This window comes from Somniosus microcephalus, chromosome 7 (genome assembly GCF_052327205.1).
Source record: "Somniosus microcephalus isolate GS21.2 chromosome 7, FLI_Smic_1.0, whole genome shotgun sequence".
Taxonomy (NCBI): Eukaryota; Metazoa; Chordata; class Chondrichthyes; order Squaliformes; family Somniosidae; genus Somniosus; species Somniosus microcephalus.
In genome coordinates, this window is record NC_140993.1 from 126,448,141 (window position 1) to 126,466,475 (window position 18,335).

At 43.2% G+C, this 18,335-nt stretch overlaps 1 protein-coding gene across 7 annotated transcripts in view; it reads right to left on the bottom strand.

Moving 5' to 3' along the window:
- rb1cc1 (RB1-inducible coiled-coil 1) overlaps positions 1-18,335 on the bottom strand; it is a 246,401-nt gene that overhangs the window by 151,450 nt on the left and 76,616 nt on the right. For all 7 annotated transcript variants that reach the window (XM_085992919.1, XM_085992924.1, XM_085992923.1 and 4 more), the window contains 2 exons: positions 12,193-12,257; positions 8,256-8,359 (listed from right to left, as the gene is read on the bottom strand). In XM_085992919.1, coding sequence (XP_085849045.1) covers positions 8,256-8,359; positions 12,193-12,257 — 169 coding nt within the window. The remainder of the gene's footprint in view (positions 1-8,255; positions 8,360-12,192; positions 12,258-18,335) is intronic.

The following is an 18,335-nucleotide window of genomic DNA, read 5'->3' on the forward strand; positions in this document are numbered from 1 at the left end:
TGTGTGGCTTGGAGGGGAACTTGTAGGTGGTGATGTTCCCATGCATCTGCTGCCCTTGTCCTTCTAAGTGGTAGAGGTCGCGGGTTTGGAAGGTGCTGTTGAAAGAGCTTTGGTGAGTTGCTGCAGTGCATCTTGTAGATGGTACACACTGTAGCCACAGTGCGCCGGTGGTGGAGGGAGTGAATGTTGAAGGTGGTGGATGGAGTGCCAATCAAGCGGGCTGCTTTATCCTGAATGGTGTCGAGCTTCTTGAGTGTTGTTGGAGCTGCACTCATCCAGGCAAGTGGAGAGTATTCCATCACACTCCTGACTTGTGCCTTGTAGATGGTGGAAAGGCTTTGGGGAGTCAGGAGGTGAGACACTCGCCAAGAATTCCCAGCCTCTGGCCTGCTCTTGTAGCCACAGTATTTATATGGCTGGTCCAGTTCAGTTTCTGATTAATGGTAACCCCCAGGATGTTGATAGTGGGGGACTCAGCGATGGTAATGCCATTGAAGGTCAAGGGGAGATGGTTAGAGTCTCGCTTGTTGGAGATGGTCATTGCCTGGCACTTGTGTGGTGCGAATGTTACTTGCCACTTGTCAGCCCAAGTCTGAATGTTGTCCAGGTCTTGCTGCATATGGACACTGACTGCGTCAGTATCTGACAAGTCTCGAATGGTGCTGAACAGTGTGCAATCATCAGCGAACATCCCCACTTCTGACCTTATGATGGAGGGAAGGTCATTGATGAAACAGCTGAAGATGGTTGGGCCTAGGACACTGCCCTGAGGAACTCCTGCAGTGTTGTCATGTGATTGAGATGAATGACCTCCAACAACCACAGCCAACTTCCTTTGTGCTAGGTATGATTCCAACCAAGAGAGTTTTCCCCTTGATTCCCATTGACTTCAGTTTTGCTAGGGCTCCTTGATGCCACACTCGATCAAATGCTGCCTTGATGTCAAGGGCAGTCACTCTCACCTCACCTCTGGAATTCAGCTCTTTTGTCCATGTTTAGACCAAGGCTGTAATGAGGTCAGGAGCTGAGTGGCCCTGGCGGAACCCAAACTGGGCGTCAGTTAGCAGGTTATTGCTGAGTAAGTGCCGCTTGATAGCACTGTCGACGACACCTTCCATCACTTTGCTGATGATCGAGAGTAGACTGATGGGACGGTAATTGGCCGGGTCGGATTTGTCCTGCTTTTTGTAGACAGGACATACTTGGGCAATTTTCCACATTGCCGGGTAGATGCCAGTGTTGTAGCTGTACTGGAACAGCTTGGCTAGGGGCGCAGCTAGTTCTGGAGCACAAGTCTTCAGTACTATTGCCGGAATGTTGTCAGGGCCCATAGCCTTTGCAGTATCCAGTGTCTTCAGCCGTTTCTTGACATCACGTGGAGTGAATTGAATGGGCTGAAGACTGGCATCTGTGATGCTGGGGACCTCAGGAGGAGGCCGAGATGGATCATCCACTTGGCACTTCTGGCTGAAGATAGTTGCAAATGCTTCAGCCTTGTCTTTTGCACTCACGTGCTGGGCTCCACCATCATTGAGGATGGGGATATTTTTGGAGCCTCCTCCTCCTGTTAACTGTTTAATTGTCCACCACCACTCACGACTGGATGTGGCAGGACTGCAGAGCTTTGATTTGATCCGATGGTTGTGAGATCGCTTAGCTCTGTCTATCGCATGTTGCTTCTGTTGTTTGGCATGCAAGTAGTCCTGTGATGTCGCCTCACCAGGTTGACAGCTCATTTTTCGGTATGCCTGGTGCTGTTCCCGGCATGCTCTCCTGCACTCTTCGTTAAACCAGGGTTGATCTCCCGGCTTGATGGTAATGGTAGAGTGAGGGATATGCCGGGCCATGAGGTTACAGATTGTGGTTGAATACAATTCTGCTGCTGCTGCCCCACAGCGCCTCATGGATGCCCAGTTTTGAGTTGCCAGATCTGTTCGAAATCTGTCCCATTTAGCACGGTGGTAGTGCCACACAACACAGTGGAGGGTATCCTCAACAAGACGGGACTTCGTCTCCACAAGGACTGTGCGGTGGTCACTTCCACCAATGCTGTCATGGACAGATGCATCTGCAACAGGTAGATTGGTGAGGACGAGATCAAGTAGGTTTTTCCCTCTTGTTGGTTCCCTCACCACCTGTCGCAGACCCAGTCTGGCAGCTATGTCCTTTAGGACTCGGCCAGCTCGGTCAGTTGTGGTGCTACCGAGCCACTCTTGGTGATGGACATTGAAGTCCCCCACCCAGAGGACATTTTGTGCCCTTGCTACTCTCAGTGCTTCTTCCAATTGGTGTTCAACATGAAGGAGTACTGATTCATCAGCTGAGGGAGGGCGGTAGGTGGTAATTAGCAGGAGGTTTCCTTGCCTATGTTTGACTTGATGCCATGTAACCTCATGGGGTCCTGAGTCAATGTTGAGGACTCCCAGGGCTACTCCCTCCCGACTGTATACCACGGTGCCACCACCTCTGGTGGGTCTGTCCTGCCGGTGGGACAGGACATACCCAGGGATGGTGATGGTGGTGTCTGGGACATTGGTTGTAAGGTATGATTCGGTAATTATGACTATGTCAGGCTGTTGCTTGACTAGTCTGTGGGACAGCTCTCCCAATTTTGGCACAAGCCCCCTGATGTTGGTAAGGAGGACTTTGCAGGGTCGACAGGGCTAGGTTTGCCGTTGTCGGTGCCAAGGTCGATGCCGGGTGGTCCGTCCAGTATTATTCTTATTGTTTTTCGTAGCGGTTGTTTACAACTGAGTGGCTTGCTAGGCCATTTCAGAGGGCATTAAGAGTCAACCACATTGCTGTGGGTCTGGAGTCACATGTAGGCCAGACCAGGTAAGGATGGTTGCGGGATGGTTTCCTGGACCAATATGTCGAGGAACCATCTAGAGATCAGGCCATCTTAGACTGGGTATTATGTAATGAGAAAGGATTAATTAGCAATCTTCTTGTGCGAGGCCCCTTGGGGAGGAGCAATCATAATATGATCGAATTCTTCATTAAGATGGAGAGTAAAGTATTTGACTCAGAGACTAGGTTCCTGAATTTAAATAAAGGAAACTACAATGGTATGAGGCACGAGTTGGCTAGGATGGATTGGGGAACGTGACTTAAAGGGTTGACGGTGAATAGGCAATGGCAAACATTTAAAGGTCGCATGAATGAGCTACAGAATTTGTTCATCCGTTTGGCATAAAAATAAAACAAGGTGACTCAACCGAGGGTAACAAGGGAAATTAGGGATAGCATAAGGTCCAAGGAGAGGACATATAATTGGCCAGAAATAGCAGCAAACCGGAGGATTGGGAGCAGTTTAGGATTCAGCAAAGGAGGACAATGGGATTAAGAGGGGGGAAATAGAGTATGAGAGTAAGCTTTCAGGGAACATAAAAACTGACTGTAAAAGCTTCTATAGATGTGAGAAGAGAAAAAGATTGGTGAAGTCAAGCATAGGTCCCTTGCAGTCAGAATCAGGGGAATTTATAATGGAGAACAAAGAAATGGCAACCAATTAAATACATACTTTGGTTCGGTCTTCACAAAAGGAGGATACAAATAACCTCCCAGAGATGTCGGGGAACATAGGGTCTAATGAGAGGGAGGAATTGATGAAATCAGTATTTGTAGGGAAATGGTGTTAGGGAAATTGACGGGCTTGAAGGCCGATAAATCCCCAGAGCCTGATAATCTACATCCTAGGGTACTTAAGGAAGTGGCCCTAGAAATAGTAGATGCATTGCTGGTCATCTTCCAAAATTCTATAGACCCTGGAACAGTTCCCATGGATCGGAGGATAGCTAATGTAACCCCACTATTTAAAAAAGGTGGTAGAGAGAAAACGGGGAATTATAGACCGGTAAGCCTGACATCGGTAGTGGGGAAAATGCTAGAGTCCATTGTAAAAGATGTAATAGCAGAGCACTTGGAAAACAGTGACAGGATCAGACAGAGTCAACATGGATTTACAAAAGGTAAATCATGCTTGACTAATCTACTGGAAATTTTTGAGGATGTAACTGGTAGAATAGATAAGTGAGAACGAGTGGATGTGGTGTATTTGGACTTTCAGAAAGCTTTGGATAAGGTCCCGCATAACAGATTAGCGTGCAAAGTTAAAGCACGTGATTGGGGGGTAAGGTGCTGACTTGGATAGAGAACTGGTTGGCAAACAGGAAGCAAAGAGTTGGAATAAACAGGTCTTTTTCCGAGTGGCAGGCAGTGACTAGTGGGGTACCGCAGGGATCGGTGCGAGGACCCCGACTATTCACAACATATATTAATGATCTAGATGAGATAACTAGATGTAATATCTCCACGTTTGCAGACGACACAAAGCTGGGTGAGTGTGTGTGCTGTGAGGAGGATGCAGAGAAACTCCAGTATGATTTGCACAGGTTGGGTGATTGGGCAGATGCATGGCAGATGCAGTATAATAATGTGGATAAATGAGAGGTTATCCACTTTGGTGGCAAAAGCAGGAAGGCAGATTATCTGATCGGCAATAGATTGGGAGAAGGGGAAGTGCAACGAGACCTGGGTGTCCTTGTGCACCAGTCGCTGAAGGTAAGCATATAGGTGCAGCAGGCGGTTAAGAAGGCAAATGGTATGTTGGCCTTCATAGCGAGAGGATTAGAGTACAGGAGCAAGAATGTCTTGCTGCAGTTGTACAGGGCCTTAGTGAGACCACACCTTGAGTATTGTGTGCAGTTTTGGTCGCCTTATCTGAGGATGTTCTTGCCATGGAAAGAGTGCAGCGAAGATTCACCAGACTGATACCTGGGATGGCAGGAATGACGTATGTAGAGAGATTGGGTCGATTGGGCTTATATTCGCTAGAGTTTAGAAGAATGAGAGGGGATCTCATTGCAACTTATAAAATTCTATCAGGACTAGACAGACTAGATGCAGGAAGGATGTTCCCAATGGCAGGGGAGTCCAAAACCAGGGGTCACAGTCTAAGGATAAGGGGTAAGCCATTTAGGACAGAGATGAGGAGGAATTTCTTCACCCAGAGTGTGGTGAACCTGTGGAATTCTCTGCCACACAAGGCAGTTGAGGCCAATTCATTAAATATATTTAAGAAGGAGTTAGATATATTTCTTAAGGCTAAAGGGATCAAGGGCTATGGGGAGAAAGCAGGGACAGGGTACAGAATTTGGATGATCAGCCATGATCTCATTAAATGGCAGAGCAGGCTCGAGGGGCCGAATGGCCTATTCCTGCTCTTATCTTCTATGTTTCTATGTAAGAAGTCACACGACACCAGGTTATAGTCCAACAGTTTTATTTGAAATCACAAGCTTTCGGAGCGCTGCTCCTTCGTCAGGTGAAGTGGAGAGATGCATAAAGACGCAGCTTATATAGTCAGAGAATAATGCCAGATGATTACAGGTAATCTTTCTAACTGCCATTTATCACACCTCGGCAGAGAGATAATCACAGCAAAGGTGTGAATGGTGTCCAAACAGGTCAGTCAGGAAAACATTACATCAAATGTCACGCTACATGTAACCCCACCTGACATAGGGTCATCCAGACTCGAGTCGTCGTTGGCTACACAGATGCGGCCGGACCTGCTGTGATTTCCAGCAAAAATAATGTTTTTTTGTCTGTTTTTTGTTTTTCATACAAACCCCAACATCTGCAACATTTGACCCCTTGTGACCCCACCTCATTGTTCTTTGATGTAATATTTTCCTGACTGACCTGTTTGGACACCATTCACACCTTTGATTGCTGTGATTATCTCTCTGCCGAGGTGTGATAAATGGCAGTTAGAAAGATTACCTGTAATCATCTGGCATTATTCTCTGACTATATAAGCTGTGTCTTTATGCATCTCTCCACTTCACCTGACGAAGGAGCAGCGCTCCGAAAGCTTGTGATTTCAAATAAAACTGTTGGACTATAACCTGGTGTCGTGTGACTTCTTACATTTGTCCACCCCAGTCCAACACCGGCATCTCCACACTATGTTTCTATGGGAGAGTGTGTGGGGAGTAGGGTGGGAGACTAGTGTGGAGCATAAAGACACTGGCATAGACCAGTTGGGCCAAATGGCTTGTTTCTGTGCTGTAAATTCCATGCAAATAATAAAAGGTCCAAGCACACCAGACCAGAGACAAAGGAAGGAGCTTTTTAGGTAAGGAATTAACTATGATCACAGCACAAGACCATGCAGAAGGCAGGCAAATAACATTCATCGTTCAATCAGCTTTAAATACAAACAAATTAGCCCCATATACTATAATAATGGGCAACTTTGACAGTTTTGAGGCCAGAGTGGATTAGAGAAATACCTGTCACAATCAGATAGTAGCACTTGTTCATCACTGATTGATCCACTTGTGACCAGAGGACTTCCACTACCCATGTTGTTGTCTTACAGTCAAAGATACATCTCTCAAATTGTTGCCACTGGATAGTCTCATATTAAATCTGTAAGTGGTTAACTGCAATAAGCGGCACCTAAATCCTTAGAGTAGACAATAGTCCTTGAGAATCAATGATTGCAAATAAAGGACAGTCAGAATCACAGAAATTTCAACGAAGAATATTTAGCCCATCACATTTATTTCGGTAATAAAAACAGAAAATTCTGGAAATACTCAGCACGTCAGGCAGCATTTGTTGAGAGAGAAAAACAAGAGTTAACATTTCAAGTCAGAACTGACTTTCCGACGAAAGGTCACCGACCTGAAAAGTTAACTGTTTTTCTCGCTTCACAGATGGGCAATAAATGCTGGCCTTGCCAGCAACGCACACATCCCATGAACAAATTAAAAAAAAAAGATGCTGCCTGACCTCCTGAGTATTTCCAGCATTTTCTGTTTTTATTAGACTTCCAGCATCTGCAGTAGTTTGCTTTTGTACATTTATTTCTGTGCCAGTTCCATATCGGAGTTATCCACTCGAATTCTATTTTCCTGCTCTTTCCTTGTACCCTACAAGAATTTTCTTGCCCTATTGATTGTTCAAATTTACTCATCTACTCATCTTCAAGTAAAACATTTCATATTCTAATAAACCTTTGCATGAAAAAAGAGTCAAGCCTCCTGCTTTGTACTTCTAGCCCTAAGTTACTGATCAACTGATAATAGGATGTTATCCAAAATAAGTTAAAGCAATTACAAAAGGACCAAAAACACAAAACCTTTTCCTATTTTCCATCGATTGGAAGACTATGGAGAACATATTAAGTAGCAGTAAAATCAAATCAAAAATATACCCAGTAAAGAAAGGTGATTTTCCTGTTGTATGACAAATTCCTACTTGCATATTGAGGCTAAACACTCTGCAAGTCTGATGAAAAACCAAATATTTTAAAGTAATTTTTACTGGATGCTTCTTCAAGTATACATGGAATACTGAACAATTCAAAATGTAACTTTTTCCAAAAACAATGTCTAAGAATAAATAGCACCAGTGACGTTTGTGGCTATGCCATGGCACATTTTTTCCCTAAAGTTAGTATATTTAATGTATTCCAATATTATTCTGAGAAGGTCAACATTTAATTATTTTGCAATCTGCTGACTTTTCCCTACAAAGTGATTATTAAAAACTACGTTTGACAGGTAACACTTCCAATAAGTAAACTGAGGCCTAAATTGCTCCACAGGTGAATCAATCCTTTCCCATCCTAGGGGTGGTACTTCTAAGTGCACCACTTCCTCGGTACTGGACTGGAGACAGTCTAAGTTGTGACCTCAAGTACTGCTGTAATGCACAAACACAACCTTCTGCCCCGATGGAAGAATACTTCCAATGGAGCCAAGTCGACACTTAAAAGACAGTACTCAAGTTATCTTACAAGAATATAAGCTTAACAAGAAAACAATTTTGAAATTCACCTGTTGCTCAGGACACTTAAAAAAAAAAAAAAAGACACATTCCACCAGGAATGCTTTGGAGTTATTTCTCCTCCCAGATTAAAAATTATATTTCAACCAGAGACTTTAATGACCCCGAGTTACAAAACAAATTTTAATAAAGGAAATTTCCATCTTTGGAAAATGATAAAAATTGTAATTTCAATCCCTCACTTCAGTATCCCAAACACTGAAAGTGTAAAACTAGCAGGTCCCATCAAGAGAACATCCATAGTTAAGTATTTTAAGTCATATAACTTTTTTTTAAAGTTTGGAATAGTTTTACACAAAGGAACTAAGCCGAGGCCATTATAATCCTGGATCGTTTCACATTATAATTAAACAAAGCTACAAGCTCATGCAACATTTAATTGTGCAAGTTACCTGAGGAAAGGCTGAACTTCTGAAGGACAGCAGGACTGCAGAAACTGTAGGTCAGCTAAGGATATATCAGGAAGCTCAAAGTCAAACTTCCGAGGCTTGTGTGTCTGCAACAATAAAAGTTAACAATTTAATGCTGTTGCTGCAAAATATACTTAACACATTACGGACTGATTTAATGGTTTCTCATTTATCTAATTGTTTAGGTGGAAAAAACAGGAGCAGAAATAGGCCATTCAGCCCTTCGAGCCTGCTCCACCATTCAATAAGATCATGGCTGATCTGATCTTGGCCTCAACTCCACTTTCCTGCCCGCTCCCCATAACCCTTGATTTCCCGTTTTTCAATCTGTATCTCTGCCTTGAATATATTCAATGACTCAGCCTCCACAGCTCTCTGGGGTAGAGAATTCCAAAGATTCACGACCCTCAGAAGAAATTCCTCCTCATTTCAGTTTTAAATGGGCGACCCCTTATTCTGAAACTATGCCCTCTCGTTCTAGATTCCCCCATGAGGGGAAACATCCTCCCTGCATCTACCCTGTCAAGCCCCCTCAGATTCTTATATGTTTCAATATGATCACCTCTCATTCTTCTAAACTCCAATGAGTATAGGCCCAACCTGCTCAACCTTTCCTCATAAGACAACCCCCTCAACTCAGGAATCAACCTAGTGAACGTTCTTTGAACTGCCTCCAATGCAAGTATATCTTTCCTTAAATAAAGGAGACCAAAACTGTATGCCGTACTCCAGGTGTGGTCTCACCAACACCCTGTACAGTTGTAGCAAGACTTTCCCTACATTTATACTCCACTTCCCTAGCAATAAAGGCCAATATTCCATTTGCCTTCCTAATTACTTGCTGTATCTGCATGCTGACTTTGTGTTTCATGCACGAGGACACCCAGATCCCTCTGTACTGCAGCATTCTGTAGTCTCTCTCCATTTAAATAATATTTTGCTTTTTTAATTCTTCCTACCAAAGTGGATAACTTCACATTTTCCCACATTATATTCCATCTGCCAAACTTTTGCACACTCACTTAACCTATCTATATCCCTTGGCAGACACTGTGTACTCCTCACAACTTGCTTTCTCAGAAAATTTGGCTACATTACACTCGGTCCCTTCATCCAAGTCATTAATATAGATTGTAAATAGTTAAGGCCCCAACACTGATCCCTGTGGCAACCCACTAGTTACATTTTGCCAACCTGAAAATGACCCATTTATTCCAACTCAGTTTTCTGTTAGTTAGCCAATCCGCTATCCAATCTAATACATTACCCCTAACACCGCGAGCTCTTATCTTGTGCAGTAACCTTTTATGCGGCACTTTATCGAATGCCTTCTGGAAATCCAAATACACATTATCTACTGGTTCCCCTTTATCCACCCCGCTCATTACATCCTTAAAGAACTCTAGTAAATTTGTCAAACACTATTTCCCTTTCATAAAACAATGCTGACTCTGCTTGATTGTATTAATGATTTTCTAAATGCCCTGCTATTATTTCCTTCATAATGAATTTCAGCATTTTCCCAATGACAGACGTTAGACTAACTGGGTTATAGTTTCCTGCTTTCTGTCTCCCTCCTTTCTTGAATAGTGGCATTACATTTGCAGTTTTCCAATCTGCTGGGACCTCTCCAGAATCCAGGGAATTTTGGTAGATTACAACCAATACATACACTATGTCTGCAGCCACTTCTTTTAAAACCCTAGGATGCAGGCCATCAGGTCCAGGGGACTGGTCAGCCTTTAGTCCCATTAGTTTGCCTAGTACTTTTTCTCTTGATAGTTTTAAGTTCCTCCCTCCCTATTGCCCCTTGATTATCAATTATTATTGGAATGCTTTTGGTGTCTTCTACCGTGAAGACCAATACAAAATATTTGTTCAAAGTCTCTGCCATTTCCCTGTTTCCCATTAGTAATTCCCCAGTCACATCCTCTAAGGGACCAACGTTTACTTTAGCTACTCTCTTCCTTTTTATATACCTGTAGAAGCTCTTGCTGTCTGTTTTCATATTTTTTGCTAGTTTATTCTCATATAATCTAGAAGTGGGACTCATTCTCTATCTCACTCAAGTCCTAGAATTGGCTTAATTAGTTCTTTGAAAATGACACAATTCAGAAGGCAGTTACATTGTCATGCAATTTCCACTGTGACAAAAGATGAACAACAGAACTGTAGCCAAATTGGTGGCAGTTCAACACTTCGGTTAGGTGTGAGCCTACTAGGGAGAGGTAGTCCCATACTTTGGCTTTGCAATGGTTGCATTCAAGCTTCCTACAATAAATAGCTGACTATCCCACATTATCACCATCACTGGTAGTCAGAGGCTGGCTACAACAGTCTACATAAGAACATAAGAACTAGGAGTAGGGGTAGGGGTAGGCCATACGGCCCTTCGAGCCTGCTCCGCCATTCAACAAGATAATGGTTGCTCATCGACCTCAACTCCATTTTCTTGCCCGATCTCCATATCCCTCGATTCCCCTAGAGTCCAAAAATCTATCTAGCTCAGCCTTGAATATACTCAAAGACTCAGCATTCACAGCCCTCTGGGGCAGAGAATTCCGATGATTCACAACACTGAGTGAAGAAATTCCTTCTCATCTCGGTCTTAAATGGCCTACCCCTTATCCTGAGACAATGCCCCCCTAGATCTAGACACTCCAGCCAGAGGAAACAACCTCTCAGCATCTACCCTGTCAATTCCTTTCAGAATCTTATGTTTCAGAGATCACCCCTCATTCTTCTAAACGCGAGAGTATAGGCCCATTCTACACAATCTATCATAGGACAGCCCTCTCATCCCAGGAATCAATCTAGTGAACCTTTGTGGCACCGCCTCTAAGGCAAGTATATCCTTCCTCAGATAAGGAGACCCAAAACTGTGCACAGTACTCCAGGTGTGGTCTCATCAAGGCCCTGAAAAATTGTAGCAAGACTTCCTTACTCTTATACTCCAACCCTCTTGTAATAAAGGCCAACATGCCATTTGCCTTCCTTATTACTTGCTGTACCTGCATGCTAACTCTGTTTCTTGCATGAGGACACCCAAATCTCTGAATACCAACATTGTCCGCATCAAGTATGCATGCAGAAAGCTCAGTTTGCCCTTGATGGCAAACTGTGCACAAGGGCATGGTAGCTCAGGATCATCTGCTCACAACACCCAAAAAGCAGGTTCTGGAATTAAAACCAGTACCAGTGGCATCAAGAATTAAATGTTACTAACACTATTATAAATTTTCAATTCCACATCAAATTAGCACTGCAAAAAATATATTTTGATATCAGTAGTTTAGGAAGGAATTGTAGCCAGAGGAGGGCCTTGTCCTGGCTGTTGGCACTGCCAGAGCGTACCAGCACTGAGAATTTATATTATGTTTAATAAAAAAGCTAACCATTTTCACAGGCTCCATAAGAAATTAAGTAACTGCTTGTGACCATAACTCAAATACAATTTCTAACTCTAGACCCTGCTGTAAAGAATGTGTGCGACTTCCAAGCCAGAGGAAATAAAGCTTCTGTTTTTATAACAGATCGGATTAAAATACAAGTGTAGTCTCACAGATTATACTTGCTGGCAAGCCAGTTCAACTCATACTCATGATCAGGACCTACGCAACTCATTGGTTCACAGCTAAAGGAGAGTTATATTCAGTCCTATTCACTCTCGAAATGAATTCATAAACAGACATACATTTTACAAAACAAAAGCTTTTCTTGCAAAGTTAAACAGCTGAGAAAAATTAAGTTTTCAATTACATGAGCAATTTTCTTTTAATTAACCATAAGCTTCTGAACGCTCCCTATAAGGTTATGATTCATTTTATAAAAAATACAGCAAACCTCTTATTGCACAAGTTCAATGTTCTAAAATATTCTGGAAAATGTATACATTGTTCAGACAAAAATTTATACGTACACAAAAAGATGATGGTGGCCAAGAGTCAAGCCCCTTAAACAAGCGATTTCTAAGAAATGACCTTCCTGTGGAGGGAGAAACTTCAGTATAAATATACAGTTGGCAGACTTAAACGCTTGAAATTTTACATAAGTTATTTGAAACAAAAACATTAATAGAAAAGTGAACAAAAAGAGATCCCCTGATGGCTCAGCTAGATAAGACAGTGATGGGTGAGCCAGACCAGGAAAGTCTCTGCTTCAATTATAGCTTATGCTGAGTAGAAGAGCCACTCAATTAGTCACAGCACCACTAGATTAGAAAGAGGGCGGAAAAAGGGTCAGCCAAGTTTCCTGCTTCTGATCATTATTCAGCAATACCTGCTGGAAGTGCATGTTGGGTGAAGGCAGGACCAGGCTCCGTTACAACATCCTTCAGATGAATAGTCTTCAGACACAGTCAGAGTTCACACAAAAAATGACCACTTGGGCAAGATACAAGATACACAGAGGGCAGAATTCATGAGATGCTTTCCTAAGTTAATGGCCTCAGAAGAGGTAGAGGCAAGAAAATTTACAACAAAAAGTAATGTGATCAGTGTTCAGCATCCTTCAAGATGCTCAGGCACATGCTGCCCCTCGTCTATATTATCCACAAGCATAGGATCAGCTTTTATATGCATTTTCATCTTTCTCGAGCGACCACTGTTACTGTGCAACTGTCTGTCCGATATCAAACCATGGATGCGCCTGAATTTCCTCCAGGGACAGACTGACAAGACCACGCCCATCTGTTTAGTTCTCATTAAAAGAAAATCCCCGCTCGGAGGCCATACTATCCCAGCACCAGTTAAGCTTAATCCAAGAGTGTATAACCGTTGTGCTCTGCTTGAGCACGAACAGAACTTCAAACCCCACAGAAACACTCACTCACTTCAATCTCTACCTCACCCACACTGCCAATGAAACCCTTATTTACTCATTTAACTTACCAATAGACTTGTATCCTTCTCCCAACTTCTATTCTGCAAAAACTCCATCATCCAGAATTCCACATCCTAACCGGAACAAATCCCAGTCTCTATTACTGACCAACACCTGGCTCACCAGCATTTTAATCATTGTTCTCGTTTAAAAATCTCTCCAAGCAACCGTCAACTCTAGCACTGCAATACTGTTCAGTGCCATAGCCCAGGTTGCACCTTGCACTCTCTGTTTCTGGAATCCAAAGCATCCTCCCTCCCTTCAATCCACCATGAGTGATAGAAACTCCAGCACTTCTGAAATTCTCTCCCTAAACTAGTCTGCCTTGCTATATCTCTCTCCATCAACCACAGTTTAATCACTTCCCCTAACCTTCTCTCTATTCCTGCATAGTATCTAACAATATATCACCTTTAATATAGCAAAACGTCCCAAGCCGCTTCCGCGGATGGGGGGAGGGCGGGGAGACGGAGAGGGGAGGGAAGAGTGCGCGGGGAGAGGGAGAAGGGGGTGGGAAAAAAAGTGTGCGGGGAGAGGGAAAATTCTAGAGACTCTGGAACACTTCCCATGGATTGGAGGGTAGCTAATGTAACCACTATTCAAAAAAGGTGGTAGAGAGAAAACAGGGAATTGTAGACCGGTAAGCCTGACATCAGTAGTGCGGAAAATGCTGGAGTCCATTATAAAAGATGTAATAGCAGAGCACTTGGAAAGCAGTGACAGGATCGGACAAAGTCAACATGGATTTACAAAAGGTAAATCGTGCTCGACAAATATACTGGAATTTTTTTGAGGATGTAGCTGGTAGGATAAAGGGAGAACCAGTGGATGTGGTGTATTTGGACTTTCAGAAGGCTTTCGATAAGGTCCCGCATAAGAGATTAGTGTGTAAAGTTACCCACATGGGATTGGGGGTAAGGTACTGACTTGGATAGAGAACTGGTTGGCAGACAGGAAGCAAAGAGTTGGAATAAACGGGTCTTTTTACGAGTGGCAGGCAGGGACTCATGGGGTACCGCAGGGATCGGTGCTCGGACCCCAGCTATTCACAATATATATTAATGATGATCTAGACGAGGGAACTAGATGTAATATCTCCACGATTGCAGATGACACAAAGCTTGGCGGGCATTTGATGCAGAGAAACTCCAATATGATTTGGACAGTTTGGGTGATTGGGCAGATGCAGTATAATGTGGATAAATGCGAGGTTATCCACTTTGGTGGCAAAAACAGGAAGGCAGATTATTATCTGAATGGCAATAGATTGGGAGAAGGGGAAGTGCAATGAGACCTGGGTGTCCTTGTGCACCAGTCGCTGAAAGTAAGCATGCAGGTGCAGCAGGCAGTTAAGAAGGCAAATGGTATGTTGGCCTTCATAGTGAGAGGATTAGAGTACAGGAGCAAGGATGTCTTGCTGCAGTTGTACAGGGCCTTGGTGAGACCACACCTTGAGTATTGTGTGCAGTTTTGGTCACCTTATCTGAGGAAGGATGTTCTTGCCATGGAGGGAGTGCAGCGAAGATTCACCAGACTGATACCTGGGATGGCAGGAATGACGTATGAGGAGAGATTGGGTCGATTGGGCTTATATTCGCTGGAGTTTAGAAGAATGAGAGGGGATCTCATTGAAACTTATAAAATTGTAACAGGACTAGACAGACTAGATGCAGGAAGGATGTTCCCAATGGCGGGGGAGTCCAAAACCAGGGGTCACGCCATTTAGGACTGAGATGAGGAGGAATTTCTTCACCCAGAGAGTGGTGAGCCTGTGGAATTCTCTGCCACACAAGCCAGTTGAGGCCAATTCATTAAATATATTCAAGAAGGAGTTAGATATATTTCTTAAGGCTAGCGGGATCAAGGGATATGAGGAGAAAGCAGGGGCAGGGTACTGAATTTGGATGATCAGCCATGATCTCATTAAATGGCGGAGCAGGCTCGAGGGGCCAAATGGCCTACTCCTGCTCCTAACTTTCTATGGGAGGGAGGGAGGGTGGGAGGCAGTGAGTGAGTGAGTGAGGGTGGGAGGCAGTGAGTGAGGGTGGGAGGCAGTGAGTGAGGGTGGGAGGCAGTGAGTGAGGGTGGGAGGCAGTGAGGGAGGGTGGGAGGCAGTGAGGGAGGGTGGGAGGCAGTGAGGGAGGGTGGGAGGCAGTGAGGGAGGGTGGGAGGCAGTGAGGGAGGGTGGGAGGCAGTGAGGGAGGGTGGGAGGCAGTGAGGGAGGGTGGGAGGCAGTGAGGGAGGGTGGGAGGCAGTGAGGGAGGGTGGGAGGCAGTGAGGGAGGGTGGGAGGCAGTGAGGGAGGGTGGGAGGCAGTGAGGGAGGGTGGGAGGCAGTGAGGGAGGGTGGGAGGCAGTGAGGGAGGGTGAGGGGAGAGGAATCGATAGAGGGAGAAGGAGTGTGATGGGAGAGCGAGAGGGGCGAGGGTCCAGACTCGTGTAGTCTGTTCCTGGGGACTGAGCGGCGGCTGCACTTTAGATCAACACAGGTGGCGGCGCAGCACATGTACAATGGCCGCTGGAAGGAGGCTAAAACAAACAAGTTTTAGGCCCCGGTGAAACAAAAAGGAGAATTTTTTTTTTTTTTTTTTTTTTTTAATTCAAAAAATCGTTTCAAGCCAGAAAAAAAATACAGGAATGTGATGTTGAATGGCTTGTGGTAAGTTCCAGTTAAATTTTGCCAGGTGTTGTCCCCTTTTTGAAAGAGTCTATCAGAGTTATTTAAATCATGTTGTTATGAGAGGGGAAAAAGTTTGTGCCCGTTTGTACCTCAGAGTCTGAGAGACACGGAGGGAACGGCAGCAAAAAAAAGGAAACAACTTCTCCAAAACTGATCCCAACTCATCGCCAAGGCTGGGGATAAATAACCTCATCGCCTTCTTAAGAAGTTTAACCACTTTATTCACTTTCTTATTTGAGTGCCATTTGGCATTAGAGTTTATTTTATTCTTTTTTGTTGTATGTTAACAACAGCGTTGAAGAGGAAAATAGAAACTTGAAGCAACTTCTGTCAAAGCTGCAACGAGACTTGATAGAATTTAAAAGATTTTTAATGAACTTTTCACAGTGTTAAAGAAACATTTCTCCCCTAAGTTTTGAATATGATTTTGGAAGAAACAAACAAAAATCAATTTTCCTCTCATCTAAAACAAGTTTCAACCAGGTCTTGAAGTCCAAACGCTTTTAGAGAGGCTCTGAAATGCTGAAAACATGTTAAAATTGAAATTTCTCAATATCTGATTTTGAGCGATCGACTGAGGTGAGTAGCTTTACACAAATATGCAACCATGCAGTTGAAGAGGGGGGAGGATTTGTAGGAGTTACATATATTTTTTTGTTTTCAAGTCAATAAAAAGGTATTAAAGATGTTTAGGAAGAGAACCAAAAAAGGGGGAAAACGCAAACCATTTTATTTTGTCTCTTGTTCTATAGTCCTAACGAGTCCCAGGAATAATGTAAATATAGATGATTTCTTAAACGCTTAGTGGAGTGTTAATAGAAACACGAGTTATGCAATGATGTATAAAAATTGCAGGAAGCTACTTATTAAGACACAAAATACTTCGATTAAACCGATAATGTACAATATTGATTTGGTATAAATGTTTGAAATAGGAGATTAACAATGAATACAATGAATTTTGTTTCCCACTATTTAATTGGGAAGTACCTAAAATAATTCAACACTTTGTGATAAGGAGAAATTAATATTGGAGAATGTTTGAGAAAAACATTAGAAGCAAAATTCATAAATTATTATTAGTAAACATTTCTAAGTCTGATTTATTCTCCTAGCCAGGAAGAAAAATGAATGTTTATTTCTGTTAAATCATAGCTTTTCCTGCTTTTGTTTTTAATCCGGTGACAAAGTGTGTATGTGTATTTCTGCACTTGTGAATAAGTGCTGCATTTCTGACATGTTACATGGGGGGGGGGGGGGTGTTGGTTCAAGACGACCACGTTTATTAATGGAAGTTGGAAATACGGATACCCGTTTTTGTTCAATTATTTTTAATAGTGAACTAAAGCACTTTATATTTGTTGGTTGTTTGGTTGCATTGTGAATAATATTCCAATTACTTATGCGGACATACAGATGTTAGTGTCTTAGGAAAGCCGCTGCTCCTGCTGCTTGTGCAGCCATTGCTATATAGTGACATGAGGGATGGGCTAATACATTGAAAACTTTAAAATTAATACAAATTGCATGAATAGATATGCCTCTTTCGGCTCATCTTGGGCTTTTGGATTGTTTGTCGATGCATAACCGTGTAACAGTGAAGTTTCTGAAGTTAATGTATTATTATGCAGTTCTTTTATTTCCCAGTCATTTCTGACAAGTAATTTATTTTATTAAATAGAGTTTGTACATGACGAACTAAAAGCTTTTAATTAATTTTACTGTAAACAAATTTGCAGAATGGGCATGTAAATAAGTTTCAATATAGGTAAGTGTGAGGTGGTGCATTTTGATAGGAGGAAGGAGGCGGCAACCTACTCCTTGGAAAATAAGAGTCTAAATCAGGTAAAGGTGCAAATGTATCTTGGGGGTATAGATTCACGAATCATTAAAAGTAGCAACGCAGGTTAATAAAGCCATAAGAACATAAGAAATAGGAGCAGGAGTAGGCCAATCGGCCCCTCGAGCCTGCTCCGCCATTCAATAAGATCATGGCTGATCTGATCCTAACCGCCAATCCACTATCACAGAACCATCTCCTGAATCTATCAGAATTAGACACACGAAAGAGGAGCAGGATCAGGCTACACGGCCCCTGGGCCCGCTCCGCTACCCACAGGGCCATGACCGATCCGAACCTAGACTCATGTCCAAATTCCTGCCTGCTCCCCGTAACCCTTAATTCCCTTTACTTCTAGGAAACTGTCTATTTCTGTTTTAAATTTATGTAATGATGTAGCTTCTACAGCTTTTTGGGGCAGCATATTCCATGGACCTACCACCCTCTGAGTGAAGTAGTTCCTCCTCATCTCAGTTTTGAAAGAGCAGCCCCTTATTCTAAGACTATGCCCCCTAGTTCTAGTTTCACCCATCATCGGGAACATCCTCCCCACATCCACCCGATCCAACCCCTTCACAATCTTATATGTTTCAATAAGATCGCCTCTCATTCTTCTGAACTCCAATGAGTAGAGTCCCAATCTACTCAACCTCTCCTCATATG